This window comes from Vigna radiata, chromosome 7 (assembly GCF_000741045.1).
Source record: "Vigna radiata var. radiata cultivar VC1973A chromosome 7, Vradiata_ver6, whole genome shotgun sequence".
In the NCBI taxonomy this organism is placed as follows: domain Eukaryota; kingdom Viridiplantae; phylum Streptophyta; class Magnoliopsida; order Fabales; family Fabaceae; genus Vigna; species Vigna radiata.
This window is the reverse complement of record NC_028357.1, coordinates 24,374,174-24,395,370: the sequence shown is the minus strand read 5'-3', so window position 1 is coordinate 24,395,370 and position 21,197 is coordinate 24,374,174. Positions and strand designations below refer to the sequence as shown.

General features: G+C 33.1%; 1 protein-coding gene across 1 annotated transcript; it reads right to left on the bottom strand.

Annotated features, from left to right (window-relative positions):
- Positions 1–594: 594 nt before the first annotated feature.
- On the bottom strand, positions 595–5,681 carry LOC106766212 (LRR receptor-like serine/threonine-protein kinase GSO1). The gene is made up of 2 exons (XM_014650959.2): positions 1,394–5,681; positions 595–1,290 (listed from the first exon to the last, which is right to left on the bottom strand). The coding sequence occupies exons 1-2, from the start codon at positions 4,842–4,844 to the stop codon at positions 920–922; spliced, it is 3,822 nt and encodes a 1,273-aa protein (XP_014506445.2). The 5' UTR covers positions 4,845–5,681; the 3' UTR covers positions 595–919.
- Between the last annotated feature and the right edge of the window lie 15,516 nt (positions 5,682–21,197).

Genomic DNA, 21,197 nt, shown 5'->3' with positions numbered 1-21,197 from the left:
TCAGAGTTTTTCTTCCCAATTATCTCCAATTCAGACTTACCTAAACAGTAATCAAGTCTTCCTTATTGAAACGTGCGTTTTGATATGAAATATTTAATTTTAAATATAAAAATCATGAAAAGCCATGTAACATGACCAACTTCTGCCATGTCAGGAACACTTAGTCTTGTCACCAACCCACATTTCAATTTTTGTAACGTTGTCTAGCCAACTTAACGACAAGACCTCAATTGAGTTAAATTTGCAAAATTAAGGATCAAATCGAGAGGTTTAGAAATACAGAAACCAAATTGAGCCAACCCAGCCAAAATAGGGACGTCGGAAATGATTAAACCTAAAATTAATTATTAATATTAATAATATTGAAATTTCTTAAAAATATATTTATTTACTAATTTAATATTTTATGTTAATATTAATTATCAGAGTTAACTTTTATACATAAAATCTGTGCATGATTAATAATCTTAACAAATTTATTAAATAAATAAGTAGATTTTATTTTAAAGTTTTAATTTTAAAATATTGAATATTTATTGAAAAAAAACTCACAGAAATTGTCTTATTTGGAAAATCAAAACAAAAATATATTTCACAATGAAAAAGTTGAGTAATGCATATGAAAAAAAAAAAAATTGGAAAACTGAATTTTGAACTTTTAGGTTGAAATAAGTATGAAAATCTAATTCATCTTCTTCAACATCCTGACACGGCTTTTAGTAATTAATTCAAGATCAGCATGAACCGTTGAAAATTGATGATTTGTTCTTGCCAATTTTGGCTGATAGCTGGGAACTGTTGAACAACGGCAGGTATGCAATGTCTCTATGTAATGTGAAAAAAAAAAAAAAAAAGAGTATCGTTTACATAAATTTTCCATAATGCTAGTAGGGTTTGTTTCAATCCTCCGAAAGCAAATTCATTTGCAATGCTCCAAATTCATCTTCTCAAAGTTCAGCATCCTGTTGTTGAATACATGGAGGAGAAGGTCGCATGCTTTCCTCGAAGATGGCCTCTCGTGTGGTGTAGCTTTCGTGCATTGCAAGGCTATCTCAAGCACTTTGAATGCAGCAAACTCTTCGTCAGGTAAAAGAGGTTTCAGTTCAGGATCTATCAATTCCTCACTGGTAAAACCATGCATATCCACGTTCATTTCTACCCATCTCACCATGTTCATCTCAGCTCCAAAAATTTCATTTGTTGGCATTTTACCACTAACAAGTTCCATCAGCACTATTCCCATGCTGTAAACGTCACTTTTTTCTGTTGCCTGTTGGGAGTATGCATACTCTGAAAATAAAGCCAATATCAAACAAGTTTCTTCAGTGGTTAAAGATAGGCAAAAGATATTGTAAGATAAAGGTGAATTCAAACCAGTATTTTGATCACCTACCTGGAGCTATGTAGCCATAAGAGCCAGCAAACCAAGAATTAGAGTCGGTATTAGAGTCATAATTCTCGGTTAGTGCTTTTGCCAGTCCAAAATCTCCCAAGTGCGCCTCCATTTTTGAGTCTAGCAATACATTGCTGGATTTGATGTCCCTGTGAAGGATCTTTGGGACGCAATCGTGATGCAGGTATTCCACTCCTTGAGCTAATCCTACAGCAATTTTGAACCTTGTCTCCCAATCAAGGCTCCTCTTTACTTTGCTCTCCTTGGCTGGTTTCCCGTGAAGCCAATCCCAAACACTCCCATTCTCCATGTACTCATATATCAACAGATTCCAACCCGCTTCTTTGTTTCTGTTGCTACAATATCCTATTAGCTTCACCAGATGTCTGTGCCTAATCCTCCCCAGTGTCTTAACTTCTCTTATGAAGCTTTTGTTTAACAGAAATTCATCTTTTGATGAAATCTTCTTGACAGCCACAGTTTCTCCAGATGCCAATTCAGCTTTGTAGATTTTCCCTGAGCCGCCTGAGCCAATCATGAAGTCCTCACTTAGATTGTTCGTAGCATCCATGATGTCTTCCCATCTGAAATCTCTATTTCCCGTTGCATTTAGTTGGAACAGTGGTCTTCTCTGTGCTTGTGATGAAGAAGAGGAGTAAACATAATTCACTTCGCTGGCTTTCCTGCAAAATTCTTGCTTGTTTTTGGAAAAGATTCGGACTGCGAGTATCAGAAGTGCAATTGCAGCGAAAGTTGAAAGGGAAGAGATTATCACTACTGTTGATTCATTCAGGCCTGCATTTTCAGAGTCGTCATTTCTGTGGCAGCTCCCAAGAGGGCTTCCACAAAGATGTATGTTTCCTTCAAATGCCTGGTCTGGCCAACGGGAAAACTGCTTATCCAATTTTCCTTGAAGGCTGTTGTAAGAGAGGTCAAGCTTTCCCAAACTGCTCATTTCCCCAATTTGTGGAGGGACTTCTCCAGTTAGTTGATTGTGGGAAAGATCAAGAGCTTCTAACTTTGACTGTTTCCCAAGAGAAAGTGGGATGAGACCTGAGAGATTATTGTAACTAAGGTCTAAAATGATTTGGAGATTTTGAAGTTTTCCAATCTCAGCTGGAATCTCACCGTTGAATCCATTTCTTGAGAGCCGGAGCTCATAAAGCTTGGTCAATTTGCTTATCTCCAGAGGGATCGGTCCAGAAAACTTATTGTGCTCAAGTCTGAGGACATTTAGGTTCGCAAGTTCACCAATATCAGATGGGAGAGTTCCATTCACGGAATTGTCATTTAGAGACAGAACAAGCAACTTAAAACATTTGAATAGGCCTAATGGAAGTGGCCCAGAAAAATTATTGGAGGAGAGTTTGAGCTCTCCCAACTGAGATAAACTTCCAAGCCATAATGGTATTTGTCCGAAAAGAAAGTTACTGCTTAAATCAATATAAGCCAGTTTGTTGCACAAAGAAAGCTCAGCTGGTATTGATCCAATGAGTGAATTTCCTGAGAGGTCTAATAATGACAGCTCACGGATTTTTCCCAATGTCCTTGGAATTTCTCCAGAAAAGTTGTTGTTACCTAATCGTAGTCTCTCAAGGGAGGGTGAGTTTCCCATTTGGGAAGGAATTTCACCCTCAAACTCATTGTCAGTAACATCGAAAGAAAGAAATGACTGAGAGCTACACAATGCAGATATACTACCATTCAATCTGTTTTTAGAAAGATTCACTCTGGTCAAGTTTTTTACGGTTATCAGTTGGTGAGGGAGATTACCTTCAAGGGAATTGTTGTAGATCATGAGTTGCTGTAATTCATTGAGGAATCCAAATGTTGCAGGAATTGCACCTGAGAGCTGATTGTCAGCTAAATCTAGAATGCTCAGTTTATGACAATTACCCAAGGTGGCTGGAATCTCACCAACTAGCTCATTCTGTCTAAGGTGAAGGAAATTCAACTTTTTCAGCCTTCCAATAGTGACTGGAATTTCCCCACTGAAATGGTTTCCAAAGAAATCAATCATTTGCAAGCTAGAACAATTACCAATCTCCGTAGGTATAGACCCTGACAATTGGTTATCATAAAGATACAAAATTTCCAACTTGCCAAGCATTCCAATCTCTCTCGGCAGAACACCCTCCAAATTATTGTGAAACAAAGCAAGTGTCTGCAAGCCACTGAGGTTCCCAATGGAGGGAGAGATGGAACCAACCAAGCTGTTATTGTTCAGCAAGAGATCAGTTAACAGCAGCAACTCATAAAGTTCAAGAGGTATGGATCCGTTGAGTGCATTGTTGGACAAATCGAGTTGCATCAGTTGCTGGCATTGATTCAATTCACCTGGAATCTCACCATGAAGTCCACTTTCTGACAACATCAAGTGCTCCAAACTTGTTGCATTGGAACATATGGTCCTTGGTATGACACCATTAAGGTTGTTACCAGACAGAACCAAATAAGCCAACTCACCCAAGGTGCCCAACTCCTCTGGGATTCCTCCACTGAGCTTGTTCATTGATAAGTCCAGATTTTGAAGATTACCCAGTTGAGCTAGAGACGGAGGAATGGTACCCTCGAACTGGTTCCCCATGAAGTTCAGGTAAACGAGTTGACTCATATTACCGAGTTGACTCGGAATCTCCCCAGATATACTGTTGTTGGCAAAGTTGAGAATTTGCAGATTGCTGAGTCGACCCAGTTCACTGGGTATTGATCCATTGAGTTTGTTGTTAGCTGCAGTAAAGACAGTGAGGCTTGAGCAGTTCCCCAACTCGGTCGGAATCGGACCCATCAACTCGTTGTCTTGCAGAATCAGATTCTCCATGAGTTTGAGTTGACCAAGTTGCCTCGGAATGGACCCGGTGAGTCCGCAGGAAGCCAAGCCAAGGTTGACCAAATTGACCAGGTTGGCGAGAGACGCTGGAATCGTTCCCGTTAATGCATTGTCACCGAGTCGCATGACTCGGAGACTCTTGAGCGAGCCGAACTCTTCGGGTATGTGACCCGTGAGTTGGTTGGAGAAGAGAAGCAAAGATTCCAAGGAAGTGAGGTTGGAGAGATTAGGTGGAATGGGACCTGTGAGGCTGTTGGAGGAGAGATCAAGGTGGAGCAGGTTTTGCAAACGACCGAGTGAAGGTGACACAAACCCTGTGAGTGACGAGTCAGAAAGATTGAGACCCACCACTTGCATGGAGTTACCATCTAAAGAGTTTGAAATTGTATTTGAGTCTGATATCAATTCACATGACACCCCTCTCCAACTGCAGTATTCAATGTTATCCTCTGACCAATCACTCAGAACATTTCGTGGGTCTTTCACAAAAGACTTCTTCACTTCCAACAGCACTCCCAAAGTAGTGTGATCTGAGTAGCCCAGACCAGGGACTACCAGCATAGGAGAAAAACAGAAAACCAACACAACTACAAGTGGTGAAAACCTCATTATTTGTGGCATTTGGGTTGCTCTCCTTTGAAACTTTGAAACACTAAAACTTGACACAGGACTGTTTTGTTTCAAGTAGCAATGGAAGTTGCTCCTAATGATGAATACGAAAGCAGGGAAAAAATTATGGTGCTGGGGTGAGCTATGCTTTTATGGTTCTTTTGAAGTGTGTACATGTGAAGATGGAAGTGTATATAGATAGATGAATGCATGGCAAGGCATGAGTTGGAGATAAGTGGTATCTGCGCATGGCAAGGGTGACAAATTAGAGATGAGAACACAACTAAGTCAAGCACCTTCCGTTCCCATTGAAAGAGAAGAGGGAGCATTAGATGAAGAAGAAACAATCTGATAACAAAAAGGTCAACATGGATCAGAAAACACTAGACAGAAAGGGAAATATAAGGGAAGAAAAAGGTCCAATAGTAAATATAGTAAGAGAGCACATAGAATTAATGTAACAGTGGTCAAAGATTGACTATCAGAAGAAAAGAAACAAGAAATAGAATTGAAAAAAGTATGAAATGATGAAAGAGAATGCAGTAGTTGTTGGGTGAGGCACAGTGATGATTGAGGAATAGGTGAAGCAGTTTTGCTTTTTTAGTGTCGTGGCTGAACATAAACGAGACCCAATGAGAAAGTGAGCAGTTGAATACCAATATCCTTTCTTAATCTTGATGAACTGAGTTTAGGTATTTGGCGTTGGTAATAACTATTACTACTATTACTTTTCATTTCTCATCATCAAATCAATCATTTTATTCTGCTTTCTCTTTCTTTTCTTCTATTATTTATCTGTTAATAACTTTTTGTATCAGCATAGCTTTTCAAACCTTGTTCTGTCTTTGCTTTAACAAAGTCAACAGAGTCTTGATCAGCGAATCATTTTCATCCCCACGGAAGCCACTTAAATTGTTTTAAGTTCAAACCAATCCAAACTCTGTTTCTGTTATATACAATAGAATACAAAGAAATCAATAAATTTAAGGTAGGATCAAATAAAAGAAATTTTTTGAATTGAATTGAATCCTATATCGTTTGCATTTGTTTTGGTTTGAGTTACCAAACCAGATGTCCTTTTGTAGCGTTTCGTCTTTATTATTGGTTGCACGTAACCCTTTTGGCTACTCCAAAAGCATTTTTTATACTCTGTCTACTCTATAATGTACTGTTATTCTAATTGATGGCAAAACAAATGTTAATTAACTCATGTGGTTTATTTTATGCCACGGCTCCATACCAATCCTCTAATTCAAAATTTTTAATCTAATTCTTATTCATGACTCCATAATTGATACTGTTATCTCTTGGAATATTTCGAATGGGTTAGGGTAAAACACTTATATAGATTCAGATTAAGCTCTTATTGATGCACATATAATATAAATAAGGTTAAATCATGCTGTATAGGGTCAATCTTATCTTTTAAATTAGTTTTATGAACATAAACTTATTTATTAGAATTTAAGGTGAATTAGAAGTCTAATATTAAAGAGATGAGTCTTTTCGTCTTTGAGGGGCGGTAGAAAAGATTGGAAATCGAGTTTTGCCTTTTTTCTTGTGGGAGAGTAAAAAGTTGGATCTTTTTGTCTTTAAGAGGCGGTGGAAGAGATGAGTCTCTTCATCCTAGAGGGGCGATGGAAGGGACTGAGTATTCAAGTGCTAACATTTCCTCTTGTAGGAGGGTAGAAAAGGATGAATGTCTCGCCCGTAGGGTCCAACTCATGTTGAGTTCAGTGTCGTGGTAGACATGGTGGAGTAGGGGAGACATGTCTGAAGTTGTGGTGGAGGATCACTCAAATCGTTCTATTTCGGTAAAATAGAACATCCGTGGAAGTATAGAAGAAAAAAATGTTATAAGAGAATTTGGTATAAGAATGGGTTGCCTTTGCTCGACAGGTGAGATAGAGCTAATGGAAATGGTATAAATTCTAGTTAAGGGAATGGTTTAGGGGTGTGATGATGGTTGTTATAATCTTATTATGTATTGATGATTGTTGGACATAATAGAATTATGGTAAAGAATTAACAACTATGATATAAATTTTATATCGTTTGATTTGATGTTTATTCTATTAGCTTACCCTTACATTTTCTTATGGTCGTGTTTTCTACCTGCGATGATCGTATGACTCAGGTTATTATATGGGAGCAGATGATGATAATACAGATAGTCTAATGGATGTTTAATGCGGCGAGAATAATCAGAGACTTGGGAAATATATTTCTTTGAAAATTTTTTGGGTTAAATATGCTTTTAGTCCCTGAAATTTCACTGATTTTTGGTTTTAGTCCCTACATGAAACATTGATGGCATTTCATCCTCTTAATATGAAAACTCGTATTTTTAGTCCCTAAAAACAGACGTCGTTAGTTTTTCTGTGATGTGGCTAACGGCACAACCATGTACTCTTCCACATCCATTGACCATTGCTTGATCTCCTTCACTTTTTCTCTCTAAAACCTCAAGTTCTCTCTCTAACGCCCTCTCACTGCTCTCTCTCTCGTCTGCAACTAATTTTGCAGATCATACTTTCCTAGATTCTCCCATTCCGTTTACGCGCACTCCCTCGCCGTGAGCTCGCTGACCTCAACGTCACCGAAATCCACTAAGAGTCGTCGTCGTTCCTCAATCGCCTTCTTCCGGTGCGAGGGTTTGAGTGGGTAAATTGATGAATGGAAGGGTTCGGTACGAGAACGGGTGAATGTAAAAGATTAGTGTTTGGATTTGAGGAGAAAGTGAAAGTTTTTAATTAGTGTTGTTTGTGTGTTTTTTTTCTTTTTGCGTTTTTTGGTTTTGCTTTTGCGTGATGTCGCGGACTAAAAGAAAAGAAGAACACTTTAAGCTCCTTTGTAGGTTTCTGGGTTATTATCTGGATTTGGGTGTTCATTATATTTTAACGTGTATGTTTATTATTTTTTAGCAAAGCGTGCATCTGTTGTGCTGTGTCAGGGACTTGTCTTGCTGGATTTTTTTTTTGGTTCATGCGTTACAGAGACTAATGCTTTATGCCTCTGAAGTTTTCATTGTTGATATGTTTTTGGTTATTTTCTTTTAATTACTATTATCCTAACAAAGTCAAGAATAATATCTACTTTGATACTCTTTTAGCTAGAGTAATAATTTTAAAGAACTTGCTTTAATTCTTTTTCTTTCCAGATTAAAATTGGAATTCAAAAAGTTTATATGTCTTCATAGGCCACAATCCATTCAAGAAGCAGTTCGGTTGGCTCGCTTCCAAGAAGAAGTCTTACAAGAATTAACTAAGAAGTTGCAGGGACCGTCTTNGAGAATTGTGGATGATTCAGGCAGACCTCCCGGGATTGTACTTAATGCTTCAACTTCTTTGTGATTCCCTTTCAATCAATTGATTCGTACTGCTGCTACAAAAAGTAATACTAGGACTTGAGGTCAAGTCTTGTGTGTAGGGGTGGAAATTTGTTATAACCCTTTGTTTAGAATAGTTTTCTGTTAGTTGATTTGTAACAGTGAGAAATGCGTTTTCATATTAAGGGGTGGAAATGCGTTTTTATCTTCTTTGCAGATGAGAGAGAGAGCAATGAGAGGACGTTCTTGAGGTTTTAGAGAGAGAAAGTGAAGGAGGTCAATGGATGTGGAAGAGTACATGACTCTGCCGTTAGCCACATCATAAAAAAACTAACGGCGTCTGTTTTTAGGGACTAAAAATACGAGTTATCATATTAAGAGGATGAAATGCCATCAATGTTTCATGCAGGGACTAAAACCAAAAATCAGTGAAACTTTAGGGACTAAAAACATATTTAACCCAAATTTTTTTATACAAACTATGTTTATAAAATTATTTAACAATTAGTTATTTTGAGTTTTAATTACGGTTTGGAAGTTTGAATTAATTTTACAAGTTGTCTTAAATATTTATATTCATTTATTTATTAAAACGATTTGTTCGAAGTGTCCTGTTCGGATGTTACATTTGTTTTCACAAGTATTATATATATATATATATAAATTAATAATGCTATAGTGCTATCTTATAAGAGTATGTCCTTAACTCGTTAATATCTCAACTTGGTACTTAAAGTTCCATCAATTTTATTTGTAAAAGATGTAACTTCCATTTTTTTTTTCTTTCGGAAATTAGTCATTTTAGCAAATGGGTTACTAAAGAAAGAGAAAATAAATAGTATTGAGATAACACACAAAAGGAATATAATAAATATTCTATGATGCAGGTATCGATTTATTTGAATGTATCAAAACGAAAAGGAAAAGCATACTCAAATCCAATATGATGATGAAGAAAAAGTCAAGAGAGGTTCTCTCATACACCTCTACACCACTACATCTTTTTTTGCCCAATTTTTTTTCATTTCAAAAATATCCTTTCTTAGTTTTACCATTTACTCTTTTTTTTTTTTTTCTTAAATCCCTAATTTGTTACCTCTCTTATTCACCCAGTGCCACACACCCCACCCCACTCTCACACTTTTACTTTCTCTCTTCCTTAGTTATTTCTCTCTTCCTCATTCCTCATTTTGGTTTGATCTCCGATCCAGGTTGGTGCTTCTTTTGGATGAATCTTTACATGATAGATAGTTTCATTTGAATGTATATTGTGTTGTGCATTTTGTGAACATTTGTGCTGATATATACTGTGTGTGATGCGTGTTCTATGAAAAATGAAGAGAATCACGAAGGCCACAATAGAAATGGAATATTTGTTGGCCAATCAATGTATACTCGTTGATGGATATGGCTAAGGTCCACCAAATATCCATTTTCGTTGTGGTCTATCCCATTTTTTTTGTGGTCTTTAGATTTCTGTATTGATTTTTTTCGTTTATTAATTAAGTTTTTTGTTAGATTTATTTAACTTATATTTAGAATTTATTTATTTGTATTTGATTTAATATTTTTTCTAATTGTTTTTATAAAGAGTAAAAGTTGTTTTGTTAAAAAAAATTGGTTGAAGGCCTCAACGGAAATAAATGGGGAGTCTGTTGGGCCTTCAACGAATGTCCATATCCGTCAATGAATATTGGTAGGGTATTGTTCCCTCAACTTCCTCAAGTGCTCCTCCACCTCCCCACTATTTTCATTTATTTCAAAAATATTCTACACATCTCCACTATTTTCTTTTATAACAAAAATACCCTACACCTCCCTACTATCCTCAACAACCTTTCCCTTTCTCTCTCTATATTAATGGAACATTCACATGGTTCAGATTTGAAGTTGTGATATATTACAAAATATAAAATTCAAAGAAAACTTCAATATTAGTACTTCTACCATTTTCATTTTATATAATTAAAAGTTAGATGCAAATACAAAATAATAAACATAATAATATTAATAGTAAATAATGATATATTATTATTATTATTATTATTATTATATACTAACTTTATAATGACGAAAGAACTAAATAAATTCTAAATCCTTAACAAATAACTTTTTTTTTATATTTTAAGTATTTAATAATNAAAGAACTAAATAAATTCTAAATCCTTAACAAATAACTTTTTTTTTATATTTTAAGTATTTAATAATATTTTTATATTATTTATCTAATAAATTAAATATTTTATTCAAGTTATTTGAGTCAAACATGTCGGTGAGTTAAAACATAATATAATGTTAAAAATTATAGATATTATATGTAAAAAAAGCACACATATATATAAACATTTTTTCTAGAAATATAGAACAAAATTTTACAATTTATTGAGTAATTTAAAAAGAAAAAAATATATTCAACTGCGAAAATAAGATTGAATAAAACTTATTTAAGAAAATATATCACAAGTTGAAATTTGAGTCATGTAAATGCTCCATTAATGAGCCATATAAATGCTTCATTAATGTAGAGAGAGAAAGAGAAAGATTGTTAAGAATAGTGGGAATATGTAGGGTATTTTTGGAATAAAAAAAAATAGTGGGGAGATGTAGAATATTTTTAAAATAAATTAAAATAGTAAAGAGGTACAGGACCCACTTGAGGAGGTGAAGGGAACAACACCCATATTGGTATTAATCGAAGGCCCAACGTATTCTCCATTTCGTTGAGTCCTTCGCTCATTTTTATTTTAGTTTTTTTGTAATGTTTTAGTTTATTTGTTTATTGATTTATAAAATTTTCTATTTATAGTTTTTAAATAAATTGTTTAATTTATAATTAATTATGTAATTATTTTATATATTTAATTTATTTATATTTAATGAATTAAATCTTATTTATTTAATTGTAGTTGATTGAAATTGTTGGTAATTTTTTATTTGTAATTAATTACATAATTATTTTATATATTTAATGAATTAAATATTATTAATTTAATTATAGTCAATTGAAATAGTTAGTAATTTTTTATTTGTAATAATTACGTAATTATTTTTTTATTTAATTTATTTATAGTTAATAAATTAATTAGTATTAATTTAATAATAATTAAATGAAATTGTCTATAATTTTTTTAAGAATTAATTACGTAATTATTTAATTTATATGTAGTTAATAAATTAATTATTATTAGTTTATTTTTTTAATTGAAATTATTTTTTATAGTTTTTCCATTTTTATAATTTAATTATATTTAAAACAATATTTAATTTAATTTTACTTTATTTAATTTAAATTTTGGTCAGAAATTGTAAGAACACGCAGTGCATCATCTAGTTATCGAGGAGAGAGTTCTTCCCAAAGCAAAGCAAGGACAAGACCGACAACTTCAATTCGGAGAAGGCGTCACGCTCCTATTGATGCTCATGTATGGAGGCTTTTAAGGAGGAGGCTTTTCAAAAGGGGGCAGTTGAGGCCCATGTTGATGAAGACGAGCAACATGAAGATGTTCCTCACATAGATGAGGCTTTTGGTGGATTTCCTAGAGGTTTACGTGATTCTTCCTTATTGAAGCACTGTGTTCAACATGTTGCATATGCTATTGCGCAAGGTCGGGTGAGTGAAAAACTGAATTTATAATTTTTATTTTTTATTTTAAATATAATTTATATTAAATGTTATTGTGTAGGATCGAGGAGAGATCCTGAAGTTGATCTCCCACGACAAAAAATAAATAAGTTAGGACCGTGCAACGAGGGAATTCAACAGATTGTATTGAATTCTACTTTGATGCCTCTCTCGTGCATTTCTTATGAGTATGTCGATAAGGGTTTATTGCTTGGATTCATTGAGAGATGACATTTCGAGACGAGTAGTTTTCATCTTCCTATAGGTGAGATGTCTGTTACTCTTGATGATGTCTCGACGTTGCTTCACCTCCTAGTCCTGGGACAGTTCTGTGACGTGGAGGAGTTGAAGTTTGAAGAAGCTCATGCAATCCTTGTCGAGCTTCTTGGCATTGATCGTGGCATGACTGGTGCGGAGATGGAAGAAGCACGATATTCAGGCTTAGCTAACTTAGACAGATTCATCTTCAATGGTGTAAGGCGCAACAATGGGAGTATGTTGCCAGAGCGTATCTATTGCATCTAGTTGGATGCATGATATTCGCAAATAAGAGTATCACTGAAATTTGCATGTCGTACTTACTATTGTTTAGAGACATATGTGCATGTGACAAATATGTCTGGGACGTTGCTGCACTCACCTATTTATATGAGTAGCTTGGAGATACGAGACAGGGTTCCCGAAGCAAATGGCCGGATATTTGACTCTACTACAGGTACAAATGTACCTTCATCTTTGATTTGATCTACTTGTTTCCATGTTCGAAGATGAAAGGTGAGGATCGACCGAGTGTTGTTCCTACACAACGCCGAGATGTTCCACCTACTACACCAGCCCCTCATAGATCGTCTCCACCATCATCATTTGGATTGCTGGTATGTTATCTTACATTGTTTATGTTATATCATTTTCTATGAATATTTAGTTAATTGTTTGTGACAATTATAATGCAGGCTAGAGTGAAGCGGATGGCCAGAATGTTACAGACGGTGATCTCGTGCTGGACTGTGACTAAGGGAACTGAAGCGTACCATATCTCGACTGAGATGCTACGGATTCCTAATGAGTCCATTAAGGAACATCCATCGATCAGGAGAGACGGGAAGAATGTACGTGGGAGACGATCATTGTCGTTTGGATAACATTATCATATTTTCAGCATTTTATTATTGTACATTATTTATGTTATATACTTTATTATGTATTATTTATATTACGACTATATATATATATATATATATATATATATATATATTTCCTTTTGACATTTATTTTAATGTTTTATTTACATTTTTTCTTATTGCTTCTGGAGATGATACGAGATTTATATACTTGAGAATAAATGGATAAATACTCAATTAACAATTATTAGTGTATATTTACATATGTTGACACATAATATAAATATCAACGAGTAATAACTGCTCACTCATATTTAACCTGCCAGCTTAAGGGTGACCAACTAACGTTTCAACCAACTCATGGTTGTGATGTCCACACATCACCTTCAACACTTATTCGTCGCCATCTGAACATGGTTTACCCTTTAACCTAAACGGACACTTATATTTACGAGTGTCGTATACACTAGCCACCACATTCGCTTTGTATTTCTGATATTTCTCACCTCTTTTACATCCAAGTACGACAAACGTTTTTCTTTCTCGTACACTAGTAGCTATGTCAGATCTTACTATAACCACGAAAAATCCTAAATCATAAGCGATCCTTCTTACCTATTCAATAAAATGCTCCTGAGAACCAAAAATTTCATTTATGGTAAATTTATTTATCAAATCTCCCTCTATAACTTCATTGATGAAAGAAGAGAAATCTAATATAAAACTAAAATTAATTTGAGAATTCATATGACAATATTCATTCATTTTAAACAATAATCACTTATAAAATTTTAATCACTCTCATTAATTAAACAAATATAAAAATATTAATATAATTAAACTATATAATTCATATAATGAAAATAATTTGTTATTTTTTATATAATTATAAAATTATTAAACAAATAAAAAATACGAAAAAAAAATTATACATCTACATAATAATTAAATTACTAAACTAACATCATAAATAATCTATAATTAATAACATTAAACTAATATATAGTGACATTATAAACTAACAATGAGAAAACATTAAATTAAGTTTTCGAAACGGATGGTGAATCCTTCGATGAATATGCAAATCCGTTAAAGGAAAAACGAATGTTCATATCTGTTTTCTCTTCAATGGATGTTGATATTCATTGACAAATTTGCATATCCGTTGAAGAGTTCACCATCCATTTTCGATTGCTTTCACACTTGAGATGAGCTCCTCCTCCTCCTTTTGCCACCACCATTACTACTGGACCACCTTTTTGCACCAACATCACTACCACCAAACCACCTTGTTGCACCACCAAACTCTTCTAGGAAACTCGGCCACCTCCAAAAAAACTACAACACAATAACACACCAAGATCTACCATAAGAAGCACAACAGCACAAGAAGAGAAAATGTGATTTCCGTGGGTGTGGGGTGCATATATAGTGGGAACCTTTAAATGAGTTTAAATGAGGTGGTTGAATGTTGATGAAAAATAATTTTTTTCTAACCACCAACGTTTAAATTTTTGCCAAAGATAAATGAGAAATTGAGAGCTGCAGGAAAAGGGTGTGGTAGTGTAGAGAGAATCTCTCAAAAGTGAATTATGCGATGCAATGGAATCATAAAAAACCTCGAATGAAAAAAAAAATCCCCTTTAGGTCTTCAAAACTTTATGATAAGATATATTATAATCTTTTTATCAAAGTTTGAATTTCCACTTTTTTTAAAAAAAAAAATTTAATAAGATACATCACTTTTTAAATATACAGTACCCATTAACACATGTGATGTGAGTATTTTTTATTTTCTAGTTTTCCTTGGAGTTAAGTGTGAATTAGAATCATGTAAAAATAAATAAATACTCAAAATAATTTCTAAGAAAAAAATTTACAAATATATTATCTAAAAATTGTGTTGAAAAGTATGGTTTATCGTTGAATTTATGATGAATCGTGAAAAAGGAAAAATGTGATTATAGACTGAACGCAAAAATGCAAATTAAGAGCTATAATGACAGTTATAAAATCAATCATAATATATTTTTGATAAAATTTTTAATTTGTGATTGTGTGCCATGTATTATGACAAGTGAGGAGTTAATAATCATAAAATAAAGTATATTATGATAGGTTTACAAAAATCTGTCATAAACATTTTAAACTTATTGATATATTATGATTGATTTTTAAAATTACGTTATAAAAAATTTAATTTTTATTATGAAAATGTTGTCAATTATGATAGATATTATGATAGGTGGATTTCATTGATTATAATAGATCGTTATAAAATTCTAATTTTCAACTAGTGGAATGAATATTTTAAGTGATCAAATCACGTCATAAAGATCTTCTCCAGTGAAGGACAACAAATGGTACGTCGATTATATTCAATCCTTATTCAATACCAAAATTTCAATGATTGATATATAGGAAGACTGGTAAAAGGTAATCCTTTAATCCATTGATATTTCTTTAAAAAGTTGACATGTTTTTAATAGGTTTTCATATGCATTATGCATGTCTAACTTTCCGTACCATTCCATTGATACATTATCGTTTGTTTATGTTTATGAAAAAGAAAATCTATTAGAAAATGTCAACTTTAAAAAAATTAAAGCACTCAATATAAAAGACTATAATATTTAAATCTTGATTATTAAAAGTAAGGTGTAAAATGATGTATATGTATAATGTGCTAAGCAAATCTAAAGACTAATAACCCGTAGAAAGGAACTTCAACTAGAAGTATAAATATAATTGTAAAATATTTAAGTTTTTATTACGATACGTGCTCTGTTATAAACATTGTAATGTAAATTGAGAAGAAAGATCTAAATCATAAGGTACATTTAACACATTAACAATTGTAACGTTACCTAACCAATATTGCATGATATAAATTCATTACATCAAAACATATAATGTTTAGGTAACTTTATATTCTTTCATAATATTTATTCCTTTACTTTTCCATTTTATGATTAATTTTTAGTTTATGCTTGTATGTTTATATTTTGGAGGTGTGTTTGTTTTTTAAAATGGATTTGGAGATGTAGATTTGAAAGGAAATAGAGGTGAAAGTAAAATTGTTTGAATTAAGAAAGATTGTAAGAAATAAAGGGATGGAAGATGAAAGATTATCAAAATTAGTGAGTGATAAATTAAAAAATATTTGAATTATTAAAAATATAAAAGTTGAATCTTGTGAATCATTCAGAACACCAACTATAATATTATTGAATTTTTGTAACAACTCTTTTATCTTCACTAGAATTGTCATTGGTATCTTATTGTAACATTTTACAATTAGATTGGTAATCACCAATCATTTAGGATAAAATAAAGACAATTTTTTATATTTTACATAAGTAATAAACATTATTAGATATATTAGATTATTAGATATATTATATCTTTTATTTTTAGTTAAGTTTATTATTATTCCTTATTTGTATTGCACTTAACTTATATTTCTTTTCACTATAAATTATCCTATGTGTATATTCAACACAAGAGAGATTAATCTCATATATAGTTTTTACTATATTGAATATAATATCTAGAGCCTAAGGTTCTTTTATATAAAATATTTTGTCGCCTCTATCGGCAGCATTGCCGTGTACCATTGTCACCATCGAATTTCCAGTTTTGCAACCACACAATTTTTATCTTCTTGGCTAGGTGACACCTACGTGTTCTCAACACCTTTTGAAGTTGTGGATATGCTCCATTTCTTATCGTGTGGAGAATCTTGAATTTTTAGGATTTTTCTCTCCTTTCTATCCATGGCTTCTTTCGTCCATATGTACATTTTCTCTAATGGTAAAATGACTTATGTTAGTTCATTTATAGCCATGGTGGCTCTTCAACAATGGTCTCTTTATCAACTGGAGTTCCTTAACGGTGATTTGCATAAAAGAAATTACAGGTTTGCACCCACTTTATATATTATAACTTGACCTTATCGTCAGCCGATGTGAGACTTCCAACACCCCACTTCTGATACTATATTAAGAAGTGGGATTAAAGTCTTACTTAACCCTACAAAATCGGCTTGTATTATGAAATTTGCACCCCACTTATATATTATAATTTAGTCTTATCTTTAATTGATGTGGGACTCCCAATAAATATAAACCTAACATTGAGTTTTCGTAAATTTTATAGAAACAGAAAAAAAAAAACCCTTTTCCATATAAAATCACGAGAATATCAAGAGATAAGTTCTAAGTACCAATATCCAAAATTTTTCTCATATCCTCCAATAAATAAAAAACAAATTCATAGAATCTTTTACTAAAAAGATTTGTCTTCCATTAATCCAAATGTTTTCAAGTTACATTTCTTACAAATAATAAAAGAATATGTATATTTACCTTTTTTATCATATAAAAACGTAAAAAATAGTTAAAAAATTAGATATCAAAATAAAAATTATTATAAAATAATATTTTTAACTTTTTAACGCATTATTATAAAGTAATTATAAGTAACTATTTTAAATGTAATAAATTAAATTATATTAATAAGAATAAAACCTAAAATGTGCATACTACAATTATAAACAATAAATTTTTACTAATAGTTACGAATTATAATTAATTTTTCTTTTTATAAAAAGTATGAATAGAAAATTGTGTTAAATCTCTAAGCATAAAACTAGAAATAGATTATGTATGCAATAAAATCAATTACAAATATAACAATAATTTTTTATTAGTTATAGATATATACATGTAGGGGATGAATTTAGAAGTATTTGTGATTAAAAATGTCATGATATACTTAACTTTCTCTCTTTTGAATGTCAAGAACTTTTAGTGTAGAAAATCACATAAGATTTGAAGATATTTTGATTATTAAGTTAGTTAGAATCTTTTTATTTGTTAAGATCATGACTTTATTGTAACAATCAATTTGTATCCTAACAGATTTTAGTCTTTTAGGTTCCTAATTGATTTCCCCATTCCCGATTATTAGAACCCTATAAATAGGGTTTTCCCTTTTGCCTTTTCCTAATTGTAATTGTACTTTCTGAATGTAATACAAAATAAGAAAGCTACACATTTTCTTACCTTCACCGATCACTCTGCTCTGCATTTCCTCTTTTCTAAACCCATGTGCGTGCAACGTAAGAGAGCTTCGAGCTCCTTCTTTCCTTTCTCTACAAGTTGCTGAATCACCTCCTCTCTCTTTACTATCGAGGACTTTCTCGGGCTGTTCCTTTTCTCGAGATATTTTTATCTCACAGAGGCTTTGTGTTTTGGGCCTCAATAATAAGATTTTGGGCCTTATTTTAATATGGTATCAAGAGCACAACGCATTTTGCTGCCTCACTACCCCAGAATTCATCCCTGACTAGTTCTTGGTTTGTTTCTTGGACCCTTCTTGCTGCAATGGACTACACAGATCAATCTGCCAACCTCGTTAATCCTTTCTACCTACATCCTGGTGAAAATCCAGGTCTCACACTCATCTCTCAAGTGTTAAATGAAACTAATTACCCTTCTTGGAGCAAGAGCACGAGAAGGGCTCTCCTTTCCAAAAATAAAGTCAAGTTCATCGATGGATCAATAAAGAAACCTCAAAGAAATGATGCGTCCTTTGATGCTTGGGAAAGAGGCAATATGATGGTGTTTTCTTGGATCATAAAAACACTTTTTCCACAAATTGCAGAAAGTGTTATATACGCCGAAGATGCTAAGGAGTTGTGGGATGAATTGAAGGAAAGATTTTCAAAGGGTGATTACTTCAAAATTTCTTATTTGCTTCAAGACATCCATTCCATTAAACAGGGAGAAAGAAGTGTAAACCAATTTTTTATAGATTTAAAGATCATTTGGGAAGAGTTAGAATCTCTTAGACCCATACCTTGCTGCACTTGTGATATTCCTTGTAATTGTGATTTGTCAAGAATTTCTCTCAAGTATATAGAAATAAATCATGTTATATGTTTTCTAAAGGGGTTAAATGACACCTATAATACCGTGAGGACTCAAATCCTTTTAATGGACCCTCTTCCCAACATCAATCGTGTTTTTTCTCTTATCATGCAACAAGAAAGACAAAGCACCGATATCATCAATTAGAATACTGTTAACCAGAATGCCGAAACCAAGATTTTGGTTAATGCTGCTAACAAATACAACCACTGGAAACCTGAGCAAACCTGGAGAGGACAAGCACTTGATACTGGATCACGTGGGACAGGAAGAGGAAGAGGAAGAAACTTTAATCATGGGAAATAGTGCTCATACTGCCACAAAATGAATCATACTATAGATGAATGTTACTCAAAACATGGTTATCCACCATGGTACAAAAAGAATGACAACAATCAGAATAAAGGATGGTAGAGTGACTGGAATTCTACCAATATTTGTAAGAGTGACTCTGACCCAGAACGCATACAACCCACTTAACAGGCCAACAATAGTATTGTTTTAAACTCTTTTACTCTAGAACAAATGCAAAGGCTTCTCAAAATGATAGAAAAGGATAATGATCCTTCACACAAGGTCAATCAAGTATAAAGAAACACTATGGAAGACAAACAAGGTAAAGGTCATTCTTCTTGGATTATTGATACTAGAGCCACTGACCATGTGACTCATGAGAAAACACAATTCGTTACATTTTATAAAATTAAACCTATATATGTTAAACTTCCAAATAAATCCATTGTCATTGCTAAATATGCTGGAACTATCCAATTTTCAAAAAATTTGGTCATCTTCAAAGTATTGTACATTCTTGATTTTTCTTTTAATTTAATTTCTATCCAGAGCCTAATTAAGGACTTAAACTGCACACTAACTTTTTCCTCTGAGATGTGTTAGATAATGGACAGTTCTACTTTAAAGATGATTGGTGTGTTGACCTCTCCCGAGGACTTTATTACTTACAGTTATTTCCCAATTATGACCAGAATTTTGTTCACAAATCTGTTTTCTCCTATGAAAGTGTTGATGTAAATTTGTGGCACAACAGATTAGGCCATCCAGGACACAAAACTATAGAACAAATATGTAAAAGTTTTCCTTATGTGCAAATGAATTCTAATACTGTTTGTGATACCTGTCACTATGCTAAACAACATAAATTGCCCTTTTCCAAAAGTGTTTCTTTGTCCAATGAATGCTTTGACATAATTCACTGTGATATCTGGGGTCCTATCTCTACTCCTTCTGTTCATGGTCACAAATATTTCCTTACTATAGTTGATGATTGCAGTAGACATACTTAGGCTTTCTTAATGCATAATAAAGGTCAAACTAGAGATATGTTACATAATTTCATTATAAGAGTTAAAAACTAGTTTAATAAGTTTGCTAAAACTGTTAGATCTGATAATGGACCTGAATTTAATTGTGTCGCTTTGTATGAATCTCATGGCATTGATCACCAAAAGAGTTGTGTTGAAACTCCTCAACAGAATTTTGTTGTGGAGCGCAAACATCAGCACATTCTAAATGTAACCCAGAGTCTTCTGTTTCAGTCAAATATTCCTAGTGCTTATTGGTCATATGATGTCACTCATGCTATATGTTTAATAAATAGTTTGCCCTCTACTATTCTTAATGGTAAAACCCCTCATGACATAATGTATGATGTTCCTCCCACTTATCTCAATTTAAAAACTTTTGGGTGTTTATGTTTTGCCTCTACTCTTGAAAATAACAGAAGCAAACTCGATCCTAGAGCTAGGAAGGGAGTCTTTCTTGGTTATAAGAGTGGTGTGAAGGGTTATATTGCGCTTGACATCAATACTAGAGAACTTTTCTTAAGCAGGAATGTGGTCTTCTATGAAGATGTTTTTCCCTATAAAGACCAGTAAAACAACAAGAAAACCCACGATAAGGAAGAAGACAAAATTGCTCTTTTTAATGACCTTATATGCAGCTATAATCCAATTGAAATTGGAAGACCAATTGAAAGGAATGATGATGACCAGAGGCATACCGAACTTGTTGACACTAATAGTGACAACAACAACAACTCTCTTGAAGGAGAAGAAACCGAACTTGTTGACATTAATAGTGACAACAACAATAACTCTGTTGAAGGAGAAGAAAATTGCAATTACAAAAGATCTGTCAAAGTCCGAAGAAGTCCAGAATACCTAAATGATTATGTGCACCAGGTTAATCAGTCCTTATGTATAAAAAATGCTTTAAAAGCCCTTTATCCTATTTCTAACGTGTTGTCTTATAATTCCTTATCCAAGAAACACTTAAAATATACTCTAGACATAACTGCCAACGATTAACCTCACTCTTATGATGAGGCTAAAGACAGATATG

Excerpts from the sequence above, each read along its gene's own strand:
- LOC106766212 (XM_014650959.2), bottom strand. The coding sequence starts at position 4,844 with ATGCCACAAATAATGAGGTTTTCACCACTTGTAGTTGTGTTGGTTTTC. Across the intron at positions 1,291-1,393 it reads TTATGGCTACATAGCTCCAG|AGTATGCATACTCCCAACAG; the intron begins GTAGGTGATCAA and ends CTTTATTTTCAG.